The 18,668-nt window shown below is 37.3% G+C and overlaps 1 protein-coding gene across 15 annotated transcripts in view; it reads right to left on the bottom strand.

The window, feature by feature from the left end:
* Positions 1-213: 213 nt before the first annotated feature.
* Positions 214-18,668, bottom strand: part of NRXN1 (neurexin 1) — a 708,974-nt gene continuing 690,519 nt past the window's right edge. For all 15 annotated transcript variants that reach the window (XM_039384935.1, XM_039384929.1, XM_039384934.1 and 12 more), the window contains one exon: positions 214-3,550. In XM_039384935.1, coding sequence (XP_039240869.1) covers positions 3,243-3,550 — 308 coding nt within the window. In that variant the 3' untranslated portion in view covers positions 214-3,242. The remainder of the gene's footprint in view (positions 3,551-18,668) is intronic.

The following is an 18,668-nucleotide window of genomic DNA, read 5'->3' as shown; positions in this document are numbered from 1 at the left end:
CAAACAATGTTTTGATGTCATTAATAATTTTCTAACTGGGCCAGTTGAATGCAAGACTTGTAGAAGGTTTTCATTAAAGTGTACAAAGAGTTCTGAGGTTACTCTTTCCTGACATGAATGCCTGCAACTTCATACCAATTCACCAATTTTTTTCAGAGCTTCAAGATGAACATGTACTCCTGATTTAAGAGCAAGAGAAGAAACAAGCCAGCATTTGTATTAAGAAACATTTTTATTAACAAAACAGTAAATTCCACTTGCTTAGCATTTCCAATAATGAATAAATTGGCCTTGCAACAAATAAAAAAATTGTAAATATCTATCACAGAAAGCACTATAAGGTTAGGGGCATTGGGCCTCTCTTTGATGTCTTAGGGTTGAAAGTTTCACACGTTATTTAGTGTTTTGTTAAAAAAGGCAACACAATACAGTCATAGAAATGAAGCCATCTCAGTCAAACAAATTAGGTTATTATAGAGAAAGGATCCAATTTTATGTTAGGTAGTTGGTTTATGTCTGTTTGTTGTTGCTGCTGTTTTTAAACCAAAAGGAATTTTAAATCCACTTGCTGGCACTTCTGATACATCCATAATCGTTTTTTTTGTTAAATTACGAAATTAAAGAGGAAAAAGGAGAACCTTCAGAAACAGTGTTAAAATTGTGTTTGCTTATTATAATAGTAGCAGATCTTTTTTTTCCTTGATGTATGGATTTAGTTAAAGATTGACCTACCAAACTGCCTGGAAGTTGGCCTGACAATGCCATTTCATTAATGCAATCAATACCAAGCAGAAAAGACCATTTCATCTCGCCCAAACCACATTCTGTCGTGTCAAATCTCCTGTCAACCGATTATTCTTGTTCTTCTATGTATCTTCAACCACTGAAATCTGAATACCACCTGGCTTTCAACTTCTTCTTTCCCCTCTCCAGCTGAAGTCTCTTGCTTCCAGCAATGACCTCCAGTATACCTGCCCCTGCCATTCCCTGAGTACAGCTGTCTTGTAAAGGTGGGAGAAATTACGAATGCCAGACAATCTAAGAAATGAACATTAGATGGAGTTTTTGAACCTGTACTCATTTTTGTGTAAATGCTAATGAAAATAATTTTTTTTTTTACATATGGAACATGACACACCTTGATATGGTGGGCAAACTTCAAGAGAGGTGTTTTCGTGTCAGCTACATGTATTTTTAAAGTGCTTTGACTCCCAGATAGATAGCTGTACCAGTTTCCAATTTCTTTTCATCAGCTACAGTGAATAACACACAACAAAATGTTTTGTGTCTCCTGTTTAAAGCTAATTTTTAATTCCTCCTTCCTGTCTGTAAAATGTCAATATCTATATCCCTCCCAGGAGGCCTTCTGATGATTTGGTTGATTTCTATTGAACTACCCTCTTTCTGTCTAATGTATTCCCTTTGAACTTCCATGTAAATAAAATGTTATGCTATGATTTATTGCTGTGAAACTAATGAAATATTACCAGAAAAAAACCAAACTTAACATGTAAATTACAGCATTATATTTAATATGTTTAACTAAAATGCATTAATGTTTTATATATGCAAGATAAGCTGTGTCACTTTAAAACATGATGAACTTGTCTGGTTATGATGTCTTGCAATACTACACAATCAACTTAGCTAAAAATACTTTTTCATATGTCAAAATGCCCACCATTGAAAAATACTATCGTGCACCTCAAGATTATTTCCTTTTTGGAGAAAGGGATAAATTCTGCAGTAGAATCAGCCTGGATAATTAAAATGGGTATTTTAGATCTTTTACCACCCCGTGCTGTAGTAGCTGTCGTTCATATAACTGAATGCCAGATAAACACTCTATGATACTTCCTAAGATTCTCAAGAAACTCATCATTCTCATAATTTCTAAGAACAAGGTTTCTGTAAGGCAAACCATGCTCTCCAATAGTGAAGCTTTGACTGGAAGCCAAAGGCCAGTTTAAGTCACTAAATATTTAGCTAATTAACAAATGTTATTTCTAGGAAAATTGGCCATTCTGATCAACTTCATTGATGCATATCAGGAGCAAGAGATGGGGATAGGAGGGAGAAGACAAATTACAGTAGAGATATATTTTTGCTTTCTAGTCCACGTCTTTCATACAAACTACTAAAACTTAATTGCAACATAATAGAGGCTGTACAGGTAAGAAAAAAATTAGCTGACTCTTATATACATTCATACACATCCCCCTTAGTATAACCACTACACTGTAAATTAAAAAGAAAAAAAAGAAGGGGAAAAAGTCTGGGACAATTTATAATGGCTGCAAAAAAACTGAAGTATGTCTGTTGCTCCAGATGTCATAAAACTCTCTATACCTAGCAACACTTATAACATTGAGTTTACCAAAAATGGCTGAAGAGCAGATATAGTTTGCATTTTCTATACAACAGGCTATAAAACATCACTTATCACAGTCCAGAAAGCACATATAGATGTGTTTTTATATAAACATATGTAATAACATATTAAGCGTGCATGAAAATTTCCCAATGATTGCATCTATGCCCTCGTTTTCCTTTTTTTTTTTTTTTTTTGTGGAAATGTGCCTTATATTCCAGATTTTTGTTTTTGTTTTTGAAAATAAGGCCTCCGTACTATTTTCCTCACAACCAGAAAGGGGCTTTTTGAAAGTATTTCTACATAAGTCTTCAGAAAAGCCAGCACTTTGTTTCAAATGCAAGTTTCCAATCACTGCTTCACTGCACCAGATGGCAAACTACGTTTGCTTGTTGAGTCACCATATATAATGACAGTCTTCTCTGACAATAAGACTAACTTACTTCTCAAGAAAGCGCTAGCACTTTGGCTAAATCCAGAATCATAGGTAGCTTCTTTTTTCTTTTTTTTTTCCTGTTTTGTTTTTTTTAAATTTGTTTTGTTTCATATTGTGCCTTGATGTTGTAGTAATACTCCTTGCTTTATGAATGCGTGGTGTCATCATTGTCTTTCAGAAACGTTCCAGCAACATAAAGACAGGCAGAGTAAATGAAAACACTGTGGATGTTAGGGAATTTATCAGCTCCTGTTTCTGAAAAACAAGAGCATGAAATGCTTGTTTTTAAAAACAGTCTTTCCTTTCTGATTGCATTCCCTGTCTTTTTTGTTTGTTTTTGAATGTGCTTCATAAAAAGTAAAGTAAATAAGTTTGTATTATGTCTCAGATAAAATGAAGACTATTTCTATACAAGCGTTCTTTTAGATGTTGAGATCAGACATAGTACTCCTTATCCTTATTTTTCTTGTTTTTGTTGGAACTTTTAGCGCTGTTGGGCTGTTTTTCCTTGATCACAGCCCCATTGGATTGTGCTGAGTTACTGATGTAGTTTCGACTCTCATCTACGTGATACGATCCTTCATCTCGATTCCTGTACTTGTACATGGCATACAGGAGAATGAGGATACACAGCGCTGCCGCCGCCACGATCCCAACCACCATGCCTGTTGTGCTGCTGGATTCACGAATCACCTCGGACGAGCCAGGGTACTCCCTTCCTCCTCCTGCCCTGGTAGGATTTGCTGTGGGTAGATAACGAAATAAGGGAGAGGTTATTATTGAGTTTATGCATTGAGCAGTTAGTCACAGCTACCTGCTACAGTCATGCATCTTTCTAATTGCACTCACTGGGTCAGGACTGACACTCTCAATGTACCCAAACTCTACCAGTCCAAAAACAGTTAGGTTTGCAGCCCATTCCATTTTCATGTCTGTCAGCACAAGCAAACAGGCTTTTAAACAAGGAAAAGGACAGATGGGAACATTTCATTTTAGCCTTCAAAGGTATAGTTTGTCCAAGTGTGTTATTAAGCAAAGAACGCCTAAATAATCTGAAATAACAGGTGTGCCAAAATTTATATGCAGGAACATGAACACCTTGGAGGAAGGATTTCCCTCCCTGCCTCTCTCTTTCTCTCCTTCTGTAAGGAACAAAAAGTGACACTATAGTACTTATGGAGAAGACAGTAATGATAAGACAGCTTACCAAATAGAATGGAGTAAAAAATGAAAATGTCTGATAGCAGCCAATAAGTTGGCTACAAATAAGGTATCCTCAGCTCTCCTTTACACTTCCCTCAGCAAACTTCTCAGTTTCTCCTTCCCTCCTAATATTTTTTTTCAATTAATTATATTTACTTTTATTACTTTTAGAAAGCTGTCCAGCCCTACCTTCTCTTTTCTAATCCTGAGTCCTCCCTGAATATGGCTACACTTTAGAGCGCTTTTTGATTCAACTTCCCACATTCCCTCTTTTCATCACTGATGCCATTGTCAGACATTCCTTCAAGTAATGTTATATGCCCCAAAGAAACCTCTCAAATTGCACAGAGCAAGGACTCAGCCTCCTAAGAACCCACCTCTCAGGCCAGACTTTGGTCTTTTCAGTTGTGAGATGAATTGAACTGACCTATGTCTTCACACTGTAAAGTCTTCTTGATAGGAACTATTGTGTTATCTGGCACATTTTGTCTCCTTGCACAGCCATGTGAAATGAAACCCTAATTCCAGGAGGAATTTCTAGTTTAAATGCTCACAGCAAACACAATGCTTATGTGTTTCCCATGATCTCTTTCCTTTATTGCATTTTGCAGCAGCAGAAGAATTCTATCTTTGTATAGGATTGCTTTAAGAGGCAATAGCTGAGATGGATCTTCTCTAACGTAGCAAGTGCCATGGACAGAAGTGACCTGGGTCTATGCAATATTGCTCTGATTATTTCAGCATTTCCAAACTTCTGAGGTGCTGTGCACCCTCAGCACCGCCAGCCTTGGCAGAGCTCAGGAGAACAAAAGCAAAGAGTGAACCAGGGTTTCCCACTGAGCAGTGCAGAACACTCTCATTAAGCATGCAAGCTGCCTTATAGAAACTGAATTTTAAATCATTATGCATGGCTAAAAATTCAATCTCTAAAATATAAATGTTAACTAAGAGTACTATTAAACACTAGTCCTACAATATATTTATAATGTTAGCTTTATCGGGCCTTGCCTACAGGTAGCATTTTTATTGAAGTGTATTAGATAAGTGTCTTGCTTAAAGTCCACAAAATCACACTATACCTCAGTCACTTTTTTTTTTCTTTGCACTGTAAAGACATATTAGGAAGATTATGATTTTAAGGATGCTACATTAAAGGTAATGCCAGCCAAACTACCTACACTGGTCAAAAAATTGCAACAAGTTTAGACAACCAGAATTGAAAGCAGCCACCAACTAGAGACATCTACAAATGGCCTATGAATAATAAACATAGCAAAAAACCCACAAACCTCCAAAAGAAATAAATTTCTTCCCCACCTTAGTATTACTCATCATTTATTTATTGATGATTTGTGTTCTTACTGCTGAAACACCACTTCCTGGCACTTATCCCAAATAGATTTAAAGACGCTGACATTTTATTTGGCCGAAAGAACAGAAGCACCACTATAAGGCTCAAAAAATGCCTGTAATTCATATAAAATAGCATTTTAACTTTTTTTTTTCTCTCTCTGGAAGTTCTTAGTTGTTATGAGTTGGTACAATTGGTGTTTTGTATGACTACACAAGAGATCTTGAAGTTTCACCTTAGAACATTTTAAGATTCTTTTTATCATTTCAGGGTAGATGCCACCCTAAGAAAGTGGTCTGTTCCAGTCTGTGGCTGGTTTAGATCCTGTTTCTTCATTGTAGTTATTGTAGAAAATGGAAATTCTTTTACACATAGGGTGTCATTTATTGTTTTACAAAAGACAATGCATTGTTGCAGAACAAAGACTGAGTACTTCCATAGTGAATGAAAATGAGACAAAGTCTTATCCTACTGTATGTGATTTCAGGAAATTAATTTCTGTCTGAGAAATAACAGAAGCATCTGAACAAACTCTGTCAATACCTGATGGACTAACAGCTGCTCCTTCTCTTTAAAATACAGTGATTTGGGCCAAATGCCATCAATTAACTTTACAATTAATGTCTACTAAGTGACACTTAACAGCTTGCTCAGAGGAAGATGTTCTTCTAACATTGCAACCTAAAGAAACATTTAAGGTATATTTTTCAACACTACCTAAACTCCTGCCTTTCACTTGATGGTTTCCTTTTATTTTAAGAATGTTTTCACAATTATCTCATTTATCCCATCTGTCTCAGAAATATTCAAACACTACATTAATGTTATTTAAACTTATAACATTTCAAAGCATCTGTTGTTACATGTGTTTGGACTTCTGTGAAAGGAGCAGTTCATCAAGGAAAAGGACTTCTCGCTATTTTTCTTCCATTTACATTAAAATATGCTTTTAAACTAGCAAGGCCTCCCAAATGAAGGAGGAGGAAACAGGAAGTTTTACAAAGCACATGGGTTTGTCTGTGAGCATTTTTGGTAGCGACAGCTAATGGAGTACCCATTAAAGCAAGTGTCCTATTCTGAGACAGGGAGGAAAGGTCCACTGGAAAAAGGCCAGCCTAAACTTCTTCTGAATATATATATAAATAAACAAATTCCCATCCATAATGTTGCTGAAGCAGCTGCCTTCTATTTCAGCAGGACCTTTGACTAAGACTGGAGTACCCAAGGGAAATTTACCTGGATTATTTTTCCCCTGCAAGACAGGAACTACTGCAAGGGACAGCAGATGATCTCAATGGAGAGCAAATGAAGATTATAAGGTTTTGCTCTTTGCTTCCCAGCTCTTGGAGAAACACATGATGCAGTTTTCTTCCTAGCATCTTGGTAGCTGAACCAGGCAGAGTCATTGGCTCCTGGCACAACAGCAGAGGTATGTCTATGGATAACCTTGTCTGCTACTCGATTGCAGTCACTGTTAGTGTCTGCAGCATGAAAAAGATACTAACCTCATCCTAGACATAGTTTCAAGTTGTGCAAGGGGAGGTTTAGGTTAGATATTAGAAAGAATTCCTTTACAGAGAGGGTGATCAGACATTGGAATGGGCTGCCCCGGGAAGTGGTGGATTCTCCATCCCTGGAGATTTTTAAAAAGAGACTGGATGTGGCACTTAGTGCCATGGTCTAGCAACCACAGCAGTAGTGGATCAAGGGTTGGACTGGATCATCTCGGAGGTCCCTTCCAACCCAGCTGATTCTGTGATTCTACAATTCTATGATTCTTACTGTAAAGTGAGAAGTGAAATACCTTATAGGTGAATGTTAAGATTAAATGTCATTAAAAAATTACTCTATTTTTTAAGAATAAAAAATAATCTAAACAAAACCCCCAAACCTGAACCCATCTATTTATTGAAACAATAAATTGAGGATAGTTTGACAAGACAAAATCATAAAGACAATAAATATGTTCAGACCTTGCCATAACAGTGAGAGGAAACAAAAGTCATCTTGTGGTGCAATGATTCCCTCTTAAAACAACTTCTCTGATGCACAGCTCTTCCTCTCAACAGCATACAACTGGATTGTCTCAAAGACTAGCTTAGAACAGACTGATTTTTAAAAGCCTCTTCTACCACTTATGAAAAGCTTTGCATGAAATAATAGCAATTGAGCACAGTTTTACGTTGTGTAATAATGGATTAGAAAGTTATTATTCTTGACTGTATTTCTAAATGGTTTAAAATTTAGAGGGAAAAATCTAACTATTTTCAGTGCCTAGTTTTCATTAATACTGTGAAAAGAAAATTGGAATTGCAGGCTCCCATGGTGTTTGTGAATTGAAATTAGCAGCCTTAAAAACAAAACAAAAAACCAACAAAAGGACCCCAAACCTGTTTTCTTTACATTTATGCCTTCCCACAAACTGTGAATAGGAAATTACTCACAAGACAGAAATGTTTAACTACTGCATTTGCAATGAGGCATGAAGGCAATTATTTACAGGACACATATTAATTTTCACTCTGTGTGCTACCATTGTAGGACCTGTTTGTGGTCGATTTTCTGTAGCATTGTTGGATTCTGGTGAACTGCTTTCTGAGCTCACTGCAATTTCAACACCTCATTACAACGAATACACCTGAAAAACAAACCTCAGCGCTTCCTCTGCAGAACCATTGGGATAGTTGCAGTCCAGTTTCAAAACCAGATGAAGATCTGCTTTAAATTTGTGCAAGAGACTCAGCTCAAAACCCACAGTGGCCTAATACAGGGGTATCTCAGCCTGCTCCCTTCCTACCCAGCTTCAGCTGGCTCTCAAGGGGAGGCAAGAACTGGCTCCCCAGGGGGTGTCCATCAATGACTAAGCTGCCATGGGACAGAAGCAATATGAGGTGGTTCCACATGTGGCTGCTGTAGCTCAGTGACGAACTTTCATCTGACTTGGAACAGTCTATATCCAAAGCCAGGATCTCCCCCATGTCAGAGAGGTACCACAAAACTAACTGCATTTCCAACCACTCACTCTATTCTCCATGATCATAATGGTATCTTGATTCAACAAGAACAGGAGCTGAGACCTGCACACACAACACACTGTGATATGGTGGAAAGGTGTGGTGCCAATGAACAGGGCAGCTACAGTTGCCATCTCGAATTCACACTACTGCATTTGTTCTAAGAAATCTGTCAGCCGCTGACTGAGTTTGAGGGAACAAGACAATAACCTATTTTCAGAGAAAGTGTTTAAGGGAAAATTATTAAGGTATCAGTTCTACTCTTTGGTGTGCAAACCCAGGTTCTTTACTTCCTAGAAGTTGAAATTTTCGAAGGTTCTCAGAAGGAAAGATATCATGCATTAAAATACCTCTAAAGTGACATTAGCTAACCTAGCTAGTTATAAAAATAGTCTAGTAGTGGAACACCATCCACAGCTAAAAAAGCTGTTTTGGTAAGAAGCTAAACATTCTCTCTGCACAGAATAGAATGCTTATTTCCAAGCACAATGATTTGTAATATATCGATTTCAAGTAATTTACAAATCCTACCAACTCCTTAGGACTGCAGGTTTTGCAAGTAACTTCTTTTTCCCCTGTGGTTGAGAGGTGGAAGGTTGTTTTCTCAACCTTTTAAAATGTCAACCATAAGTGTAAAGGGAGATAGGTTAGTTGGTAGTATAGTGGCAATTGATAGAGCATGTCAAATCAATGAGTTTTATAAGTTACTATGCTCTGCAGAGCTGAGCGGAATATTTCAAACGGTTTTATAAGAAGCTTTTGTGAAAATATTTTTCATAAGACTGAATTTAATTTTTAGCCGAAATGGAAAATGTAAACCAATATATCATTTAATGTTTTTAGCAGTCTTTTTCCCTGTGGTCTTGCCCTGTTTATTAGTGTATTTTAACATTTTCATTTGCATTACTCCTCTCCTCCAAACAAGGATTCTTTCACCTTTTATTAGTTCAGGTGTCCTACCTCTCCCCATTTCTACATTTGTCATTCACCTTTGCACCTCCGCTTCTTTGTTTTCTACATGAAGCAATTTTCCTGGTTTTGTGCATATTCTGAAAAATCTTTGGTAATTTGGTACTTTGTTTTGTGCATATTCTAAGAAATCTTTGGTAATTTGGTACTTTGTTTCAGAAATTTTGACTGATCAGCGGAGTCAGTAGGTAGTCTACATTTTAAATTGAAGTATTCCTAAATGGGAAAAAAGTGCTTTTGCAAGTAAGATAACATAAGGAAGGCAAAACACAAATATTACACTACCGATAGTGTGTGTTCAAGCTAGAGCTAAGCTGCTGTAATTGTGGGCAACCAGTGCAGACAGCTAAGCCAGTATCATTTTCTCAGTAAGTTGCAGCTCTAGCTCCCTGAAGACTCAGAGGAGCACCAGTGTTAAAGCAAGAAAAGAACAGGGACATTAGAAACATAAATTTTTGGTGGCAGCTAACTGTAAGATTGGCTTCATCGTACCAAACATGTACAGTGTTAGCGACAGTGACATTTGGGCACCACTGACCTTAGGAAAAGTTTTGCTATGAGCTTTGCAAGATCAAAGTTTCACTGCTTGCTATTCTTATAATTCTCATCTCATTAAAGAAAAAGGAAAAAAAATTCCAAACCACCTTATCTAGGAACCAGTTTTCAGCAGGAGAATGTCAAAATGTAGTTGTAAAGAGTGAGGAATCTGATGGCTTGGCCTGCAGAGTACAGAATGATTCTTGCTCATGAAAGGAGCTGGAGGTGCATAAACCCACATTCATCTTCACAACTGTGGGTGATTCCCTGACTGTCTTCCTTCACTAAGCAGCTACTACATGAAGAGATAAATGTCTACACCACAGACATTATATATATGGCTTGAATGTTGGAGCTGAAAGTACACTGCATTCAATTTGTTCCAAATACTGTCATCAAGTCAGATCCAAAGTTGATAATGTGCCTGGGAAAAGAAGGGGCCAGGCTTTCAAGACATCCAAAATATATATATGTACACATACTGGAAATGCAACTGCTATAAATACTGAACTATACCCGGTAACCAAAGGCTCAGATACAACTTGCAGATACAGTTACCCTTGTTCAGCCTGAATCCTATGATTTCCAAAACCTTATATGCTTCTCTGGGAGTGGGAAGAGAAAGACAAATGGAATTCAGGATTGACATGAATTGCATTTAATGTAATTAGTGTTCTTTTTCTCCTGATAAAATTATTAAAATTAATAAGACTGCCTTGTATTTCTTTGTTTCTCTTATCATACTCTATAAAAAAATTCTGGTGTCTCTGATGTTAGCACAAGAAGAAAAGTTTTAGATATCTATAAAGCTTTGTTTTATTTCAGAATATAATTCTTGTGTTCTCACTGCTTTCATCTTTCATTTATCCCTTTTCTGTAACTTTTTAAAGGGTACATTCACAACATATGCTGTATCTGGATCTGAATTTACTGTTTAAGCCAGCTCCCATTTAAACCACTAAAGTCCCAGATCTAGACCATAGCTCTTAACCTCAGCAGAAGTGCTGATTTTGAAACCTATAGGCCAGGATAGCATGTCAACACTGCAGAACAAAGTTTCATTCAGGTCTTTATACAGTTAGAAGGAAATAGCCTAAGGTTCAACTATTTCAGGTACATGCATCCTCATTATAGGTTACTTTTGCCTTGATTTTTTCCTGCTTCCATTTATGAGCAATATCCTTAGAGAATACCTAGTTCTCAAACTTGTCAGCATCCACCTGCCACTTTACAGGCTGTCAAATGACTAGTCACACACTACAATCCCCAGTGTTTCTGCAGAGGTTTAAATTAGGTGTTAGCAAGTGGTTTAAAATTAGTAGCAACAGTCCTAGTACTAGGTATGCAAGAGATAATGAGAATTCACACTGTACTGATTGCTAGAAAACAGCAGCAAGAAGTTTACAATTTGCTCACATCTCCTTTGTCTGGCAGCAGGTTCAGCAACCCCATTCACTGCCAGCAGTCTGTTAGCATGGTTACTGGTTTGATAAGCTGCCTCTGGCATACACCAATTACTTTATAACACCATATTAATTGAATTTATCAGGCATTGGAAATGGCTAGCTGGAAGCACAATGGCTTGCTTGCACACCTCTGATGCCTCTGTTTGAATGCAGAAAACCTGAGCTGCAAAAGAGTGCTGGCATAGACAGTGCCCTGTGTCATTCAACCCAGAGAGGCAAAGCCCTGGCCTCTGCCCTGTGTCCTGTGTGCATGCAGTGCAGCCAGCTTCCCACTTCCTTAGCAAAACTCTGCATTCCCCGTTTGCTAGGTGTGACTGCCCAGATTCCCATCTTTCTAGCTGTTCCAAATAGCAGTAGGGGTAAAGCAAATTCCCTATGGAATTTTAAGGACCTGATTTAATATCACATTGCTCGAATTTGGTCTGAGACAGCCTTGGCATGGAAATTGAACAATACAATGTTAATTCCGGCCAGTATTTTGGCTACAGACCTTTTCATACCTTTGCAAAATATTGTCTTTCTTTTTCTACCGTGTTCATCAAAACAAGGATGATAAACAGCCCTGAGGAAAAGTGGGTTTTTTCACCAAAAGAAGAAATTCAATGCATATGCATTACAGAGCTACAAGAAACAGTTTCAGTATTACTAGTGTCCACAATACAGTATGCAAGAAAATATATACACTAGATGTAGCAAATCAAACCAGAATGAAGTGTAGCTCAAGGAAAACAATGAGGTTGCATCAATCAAGGCACCGGTAGCACACGGTCTAATTTCAAACAAACTAGAACAACTCATTTATTTACTCATTTATTTATCTATGTGGAATCTTGATTCTAAGTTTAAGCTTGATTTTAAAAAAACAATTTTTAGGATTATACTCTTTATTTTAGGATTTTAAAGCAGATTGACATGAAAATGAATGGAATCTGTTCCAGATTCAATGATTTCTTTACTTCACCCTTATGTAAGTAAATTCTCCGCCTTTCCAAAATTCCTTATTCAATCAGAAAAAAAGTCTCAGTCAAGTCAGCAAATTAGTTAACTGTTTCTGAAAACCTCAGTTTTGCAATTACTAATTTGCTCATTTTCTGCATTTTTCAACCAGTGTCAGAGTGTGAAGTCTGTCTACGGAAAATGAGTCCCCATACTCTTTGTTTGGCCTTATTTCATTGGTTTCAGTAAACATGTGTTTTACAGCCTGTTCTTCAGTTAAGTGGGTCTTTGGTTCTAGGTTAAAAAGATGTTGAAAATGGTGGAAACATCTGTGAAAGCTGTCAAAGAACACGTCTTTATTTCACGGCTAACAACTAAGAATCACAAAAGATTTAGAACTGCCTAGAACTTATTTTCATGTATTAATGACACATGCACATAAACTGGGGCTTAATAAGTTATTTTACTGAAAATCTTGAATACTAATCTTGAAAAATATGACTGCTTTGTTTCAGAGAGCAGGGACATAGATCTAATTTCATTTTTTTTGGTGTCTGACAACTGCATTCACGGACAATTAATTCTTTAAGGTCTATGTAATACCTACCTGTAGGCAGGTCGTCTGGGAGTATCAAAAAGAATAAGTCAAGCAACTGCTCATGTGCAATCAACAGTTTTTCCTGAAAATTTTTCTAGGGAAAATCAGGAAGTAAGTCCTCAAGAACATATGCATGTACTTGTGTGAAGGGAGAGAGAAAACAAGGGACAATATTAAATGGAAGATTGTGAGACAAATGGTTTTCTCCCAAGAAGCCTCAGCAATGAAAGAAGACCATATTCCTCCACCTCTGTCGTGGTCTGCATTTGCTTCCTCTCTCTCCCATTACCTTGTATAGAGACCGTACACTTGCCTGTGATTGACTAACTTATCACTTCTATACCTGAATTTAAGGACATGATATTCGTGGACATTTCACTGTTCATAATCCAGACTAGTACTGAAAAATCTTGGGAATTCCTTTGAAGTGAGTGGGTACGACATTTACCCACATGTATTTGTGAAGAAGTGATGTGAGGGCCTAGTTTCCTTCTCTGCATACACATCCCAGTCTCAGTAGCACAGTTGGACCTTGTGCTTCAGCTCTGCCTCCTCTAAATACCTTCAGAACTGAATCACTAATTGTCTTTTACATCTTTAAAAGAAAGAAAAATAACAGATCCTTCTTTCTTGGGACACTCCTTCAGGAGCATTGAGTAACGTGCCCATTTTTCTTGAATTATTATTTATAAAATCAGTGCATTTCTTTGAACTACTCAAAATGTTACCATCTGGTTTTGTCTATGCTGTGGAGATGTCTAACTCCAGACCACTGAACATGTAACAACAAGACTACTAACTGTCACTTACTGAATTTTTTCTGCACAAGAACTGTCTTTTCATGTTGTCTGTGTATGTCTGAAGCATGATGAAAAGCTTTAGGTACTGCCATACAAATAAGAACCCCAGTATTTACACTGTGAATGTTTGCCAGCTGGGATTAAACCATGGCACCCATTCTTATATAATTCTTATACACATTATAGAAGTGAGAAAATCCAACTTTAGCAAGAATACATGTGGAATGTGAATGCACCCTCAAAGTTCACACACAAGGAAAATTGTTCATCATTCACGCACCAGTGGAGAAGGTCTTGTGCAAGCTTACAGAGAGCTTTGTGTGATTTATAGCAATCTGACGTCAATATTTCTTACCAGTTGTAGAGCAGAGTGAGCTGCTGATATCACATTGATAGAAAACCGTTGTGTTCTGAAAAAAAGCCAGCTCCCTGGTATCCATCTATATTATTCTTTCTGACACTGTGAATGTGTGAAAATCCTAAGGACTGGTAAGAAACCTACAATTTATTCAGTGTTCCCATGTTTCAAAATGGCATGGCTGGCAAAGAATAGAGATCAGCACTGGTACAATGGATCAACCACTGCCAATGGTACAATGGTACAACCATCAACCAATGGATCAACCTCATTTTTTAAGATAATTTAGGAAAAAAAATCCTTTTGATCAAATTCAAATTAGAAATGCCATATTTGTAATTCACCACGACAGATGCTAAGACCTCAGCCTGTTGACAAGGAATTAGTCCACTTTGCAATAAAATAATTTGGAAAAATGCAACATTTGTTTTCTTTCTGTTCCTTTGGGGAGGGCTTTATGATTTATATATATATAAAAATAAGCTTAACAAGTATTTTAACTTTATTTATAGGAAAATTAACCTATTTCTTAATCCCTTCAGTTCCTTTATGTATAGCCACAGTAAATGCTAACATTTGGAAAGTTTGTAAATAAAGAATAATTTTCACCCTGTAGCAGCTTATGCAGAGATGTCCATGTGTATTTCAGCTAAGCATTTTAAAAGTCTGATTCAAGACAGCTCAGTGATATTTCTAGCACTGGAAATGCATACAGAAAACTACAGGATAATTGGACTGAGGCACAAATATTCCCTTTATGTCTTAAGCCATAATGAACACAGCAGCCCTATGAACTAACTGTAATTTTATTTTTCTTTTTCTTTGTTTCAGCTTCTTGCACAATGTATTCCATGAAGAGCATTAAATAGGGCACTCGCAGTGATGTATAAATTATAGGAGTCACTTCACCTCCTACTGCAATGTTATCTTGCTGCCAGATGCACCAGGAATACATTGCAGTAATTCGTGACAGGAAAAGAGGAGCAAAACTTCTAGTAGTGATCATAAACCACTCACAGTCTATACTTCACAGCTCTGCCTGTTAGAAAAACAGGTACTAGTTCTGGGACCAAACCTAAACCATCACAAGGTGTCTGAGAACATAGGGTTCTGAGCCATCTCCATCTATCCAACACGTTATCACACGCAGGAAGCAGTTTGCATGCACAGCCCCATACTGTTCTGCTCACGGGACAAAGCCTTCCCCAGAGCAGTGACCGAACTGTAAGAGTCATCTTAAGCAGTGGTTTTTTCACTCTCTTGGCTGCACTGATGCTTTGGAGATTTCTGACTGTCACCAGCAGTTTTCTGCAATGCAGTGAGCATGGCCAGGATGTAGGAAAATTAAAAACACGCTCAAAGATCAGTCCATAATCATCCATCCTATTAATCTTCTTTACTTAATAATATAGGAAAATAACTGATCCCATTTCTCGCTCTAAATCAAGAATCAGGGCTAAGAAAGGTAACCAGTGCTACCAGTTGGTGTAATCACTGAACTCTGTCCTGACTACTCTTATTCTTTTTTACTTACAGAACTAGAATAAGACAAGATCTAATATCAATTAAACACTGTCCTGGGAAGTAGAAACCAAAAGCTGCCAGGCAAATCAAGGGATGATAAAATATTTTTTTGGTTGCAACATGTGAAGTTCCATTGGTAGAAAGACACTTGTTTGAACGTGAAAAAAGCTTGTTTCTGTAAGACCCCTCTTTAACTTTGAAGGTTGTCTTCTGCTAAAACTCCTAAGACCAGTAAATGCCCTATATTCTAGCTTTAAGACTGCCAAAACCTGTATCTATCCCATTTCTGCTGGGGCTGTTAGGAGAAGATTTCAGCCTAGTTTTGAGCTTAAACCTTTGTCGAGTCCCAAACTGGAGAAAGACTTAACTGTCATTTGCAGAAAAAGAAGTGCTTGTTTGTATGCCTAAAACTGTAAGACTTTTTCCCTGGTTGAGACTTCCCTGCCATTAAATTCAGTGATTTCACTTCATTTGACCCAGTTTGGACCTCTCTGCCTTTTGGAACATTTCAATAGCTACAGAAGTGGTTAGGTAATAGCTAACAAATAAATACCAGCCCAGAGTAACTGGAACAAATAAGCTGTGTAGCACAAATGCTCACTGAAACTCAGCAGAAATCAGACATCTCTATAGAGCTCAGCAATGGCTGGAACAGCAGTCTGGATGTGCAGGATGGCAAATTGTCCACCTGCAGTTTTATAAGTCTTCATGTAAAATCAGTAAATTGTTCCAGGTCCCTTTTTTTTTGGATAGGTTCCCACTAACCTTTTTCATAACTTGTCTCCAAAATTAAAAGGTTTTATTATTTCTTCTGTGATATGAACTTGTGGACATATTATTTTTGTTTTGTTATTATCATCCTCAACCTTTGTGCTGTTATTAGTATTTAGAGTAGGAGAGGGGAAGGTGGAGAGACCATGAAAGCAATACATGTTGCCTTACTACACAAAACATAATGCAAACAAAATATGTTGACTAAGTTTTGCATGCTAATAAATTTGTTATGACTTCATCCAATTAGGGTACATTTAGCAGTTTGTATACCACAATGAAATCTGCAATTATAATTTTTGTGACTTTATGTTCCAGACAAGATGATGGGTTTGCTGCTCAGCAGCTCCTAATCTGGTTTACATTTTTATGTCCCATATGAAATTTGTTGCAAATTGCATCTTTCCATTTATTATTTAGAAGACAGGTGCACAGAAAGCAAAGCTGGTGGTGGCAGATCGGGACTTGTTAGCCACTACAAACTGCAACATAACTGTAGTAGAAAAGAAGCCCTATTTTATGAATAAATCTTACTAATTAGTAAAATCCACATAAGCAGCATTTTCTGTGATATATAGGCGTTCCATATTCAAACTGCTTTCTGAATAGGCTCTCATTTTTAGCCGAGAACTTTGGTTAGAAATAGGCATATTATGGGCAATCATCATGGAAATGTTCAATTATGGTTCTATCAGTAAAACTGCATGGGCTTTGGCCATTCCTTGATTGTATTTTTGCTAGAAAAATGTTGACCTCAGAGCTCTGAGAGCATCATCTCTTGCCATGGGGTGGATTCCCTTGCTGACTGACCATCAGAATCCCAGACTACAGCCTCTGAAGTGAAAACATAAAAATAAAATTGCCCTAACCATCAAATATTCAGCTTCCTAGAATTATTTGTTAGAAAACATTATCTTCACCACCATTAGTGGGGGCGTTGAGGAGTAGCTGTGGAGAAGCAACTCTGGTTTGCAAAAAAGGGTTAAGGGGAAAAAGCTGAACTGAACCACAAGAAGAATTTAAATGGAGGGACATATCCTTTCGTATCTCCTATCCCAAATTAAAAGAAAAAAAAAATCATTAGTTTCTCACTCCCAGCAATATTATCCTTCTCTCCTTTATGTTCCAACATACTGCTGGGAGTAGCTCAAACCCACATGGAGGCTACAGTATTACCAAGATGGAGTAGTGTCTACCCAACTATTCATGATGAAAGGTCATTCATAACACTAAGTGACTAAGACTATAACAGCTTACAGAGAAACAGATATACTAGAAGTTAAGACTTCAGTAACCCCTTTGGTTCAGGCTGTTTCATATATGATAAAAGGACAAGGCTGATGAAGGCAAATTAACAGCTTTTAAAAGTTTGAGAGTGGGAGGATGAGTGACATTTTGATGAGAAGAATGACACATAAAAAGATCCAGACAATTGGGATTATGCAGAACATAATTCCTGTGCCAATCCACACTTTTTAAAAAAAGCAGTAGCAGTTGGGATCCAAAAAAATGAAACAGTAAAACCATTCTCAAATAAACAAAAATGAGAAGTGTAGCTGGGTGATGAATGATAAGCTAAAACAGGAAAGCTAAACACTAGGATGTAAAGCTAATGGCAATGTTTTGCTGGAAGACTAACATTCACATTCCTCACCTGAACCATGGCTTGGACAGAAACGATAACCTGTCAGAAAGCTTTATTTCACCCCTCCCACTCCGGCACCCACCAGCTAAATGACTGTGCATGGCTCAGGACTACCAAGCACTGCAGCCCCAAATCTGAAACAACCTCAGAGAAGAATTATTCTGAAATGTCATTGGTTTCAGTGAGCTGTAAGGCTGAGAAATTACAAATACATCTTTAATACAAAAGATGCATTCTCAGAGGATTTGGGAAATTATTTAGTGCCAGGTAACCAATATATGGCTTTCAATTACCTTATAAAATAAAATAAAATCAAAGAAATTAAATGGCAATTTATCTACTGAATAGCACTGGTTGAATTAACTAAGGGAAGGAAGCAACTGGCATGAATGAGCTCAGAGCCATATGAGCTACTGCAGTGACTCATACTGGACAGGACAGTCTTGTTTAACTCAAGAATTTGTAAATGAGAATGAAAGAACAGAAAAATATATCCTGGAAATTAATTCCCAGGATAAAAAAAAAAAAAATAAAAAAAAAAGAATTCGTATCACAGTTCCTGAATATCTTGATCATGATGTCTGAGACTTACTGCAAGTGAAATGTCTTCCTGAGAGATAGAACACTGTCTAAGGTGAGTGTACCCGCTGCTGCTCAGTTTTAAGAATGATCATTCCCATGACATGGCA

Source organism: Pipra filicauda, unplaced genomic scaffold (assembly GCF_003945595.2).
Source record: "Pipra filicauda isolate LSUMZ 115617 unplaced genomic scaffold, ASM394559v2 scaffold386_size940508_pilon, whole genome shotgun sequence".
Taxonomy (NCBI): domain Eukaryota; kingdom Metazoa; phylum Chordata; class Aves; order Passeriformes; family Pipridae; genus Pipra; species Pipra filicauda.
Note: the sequence above shows the minus strand (reverse complement) of the source record. Positions and strands in the feature narration are given on the sequence as shown.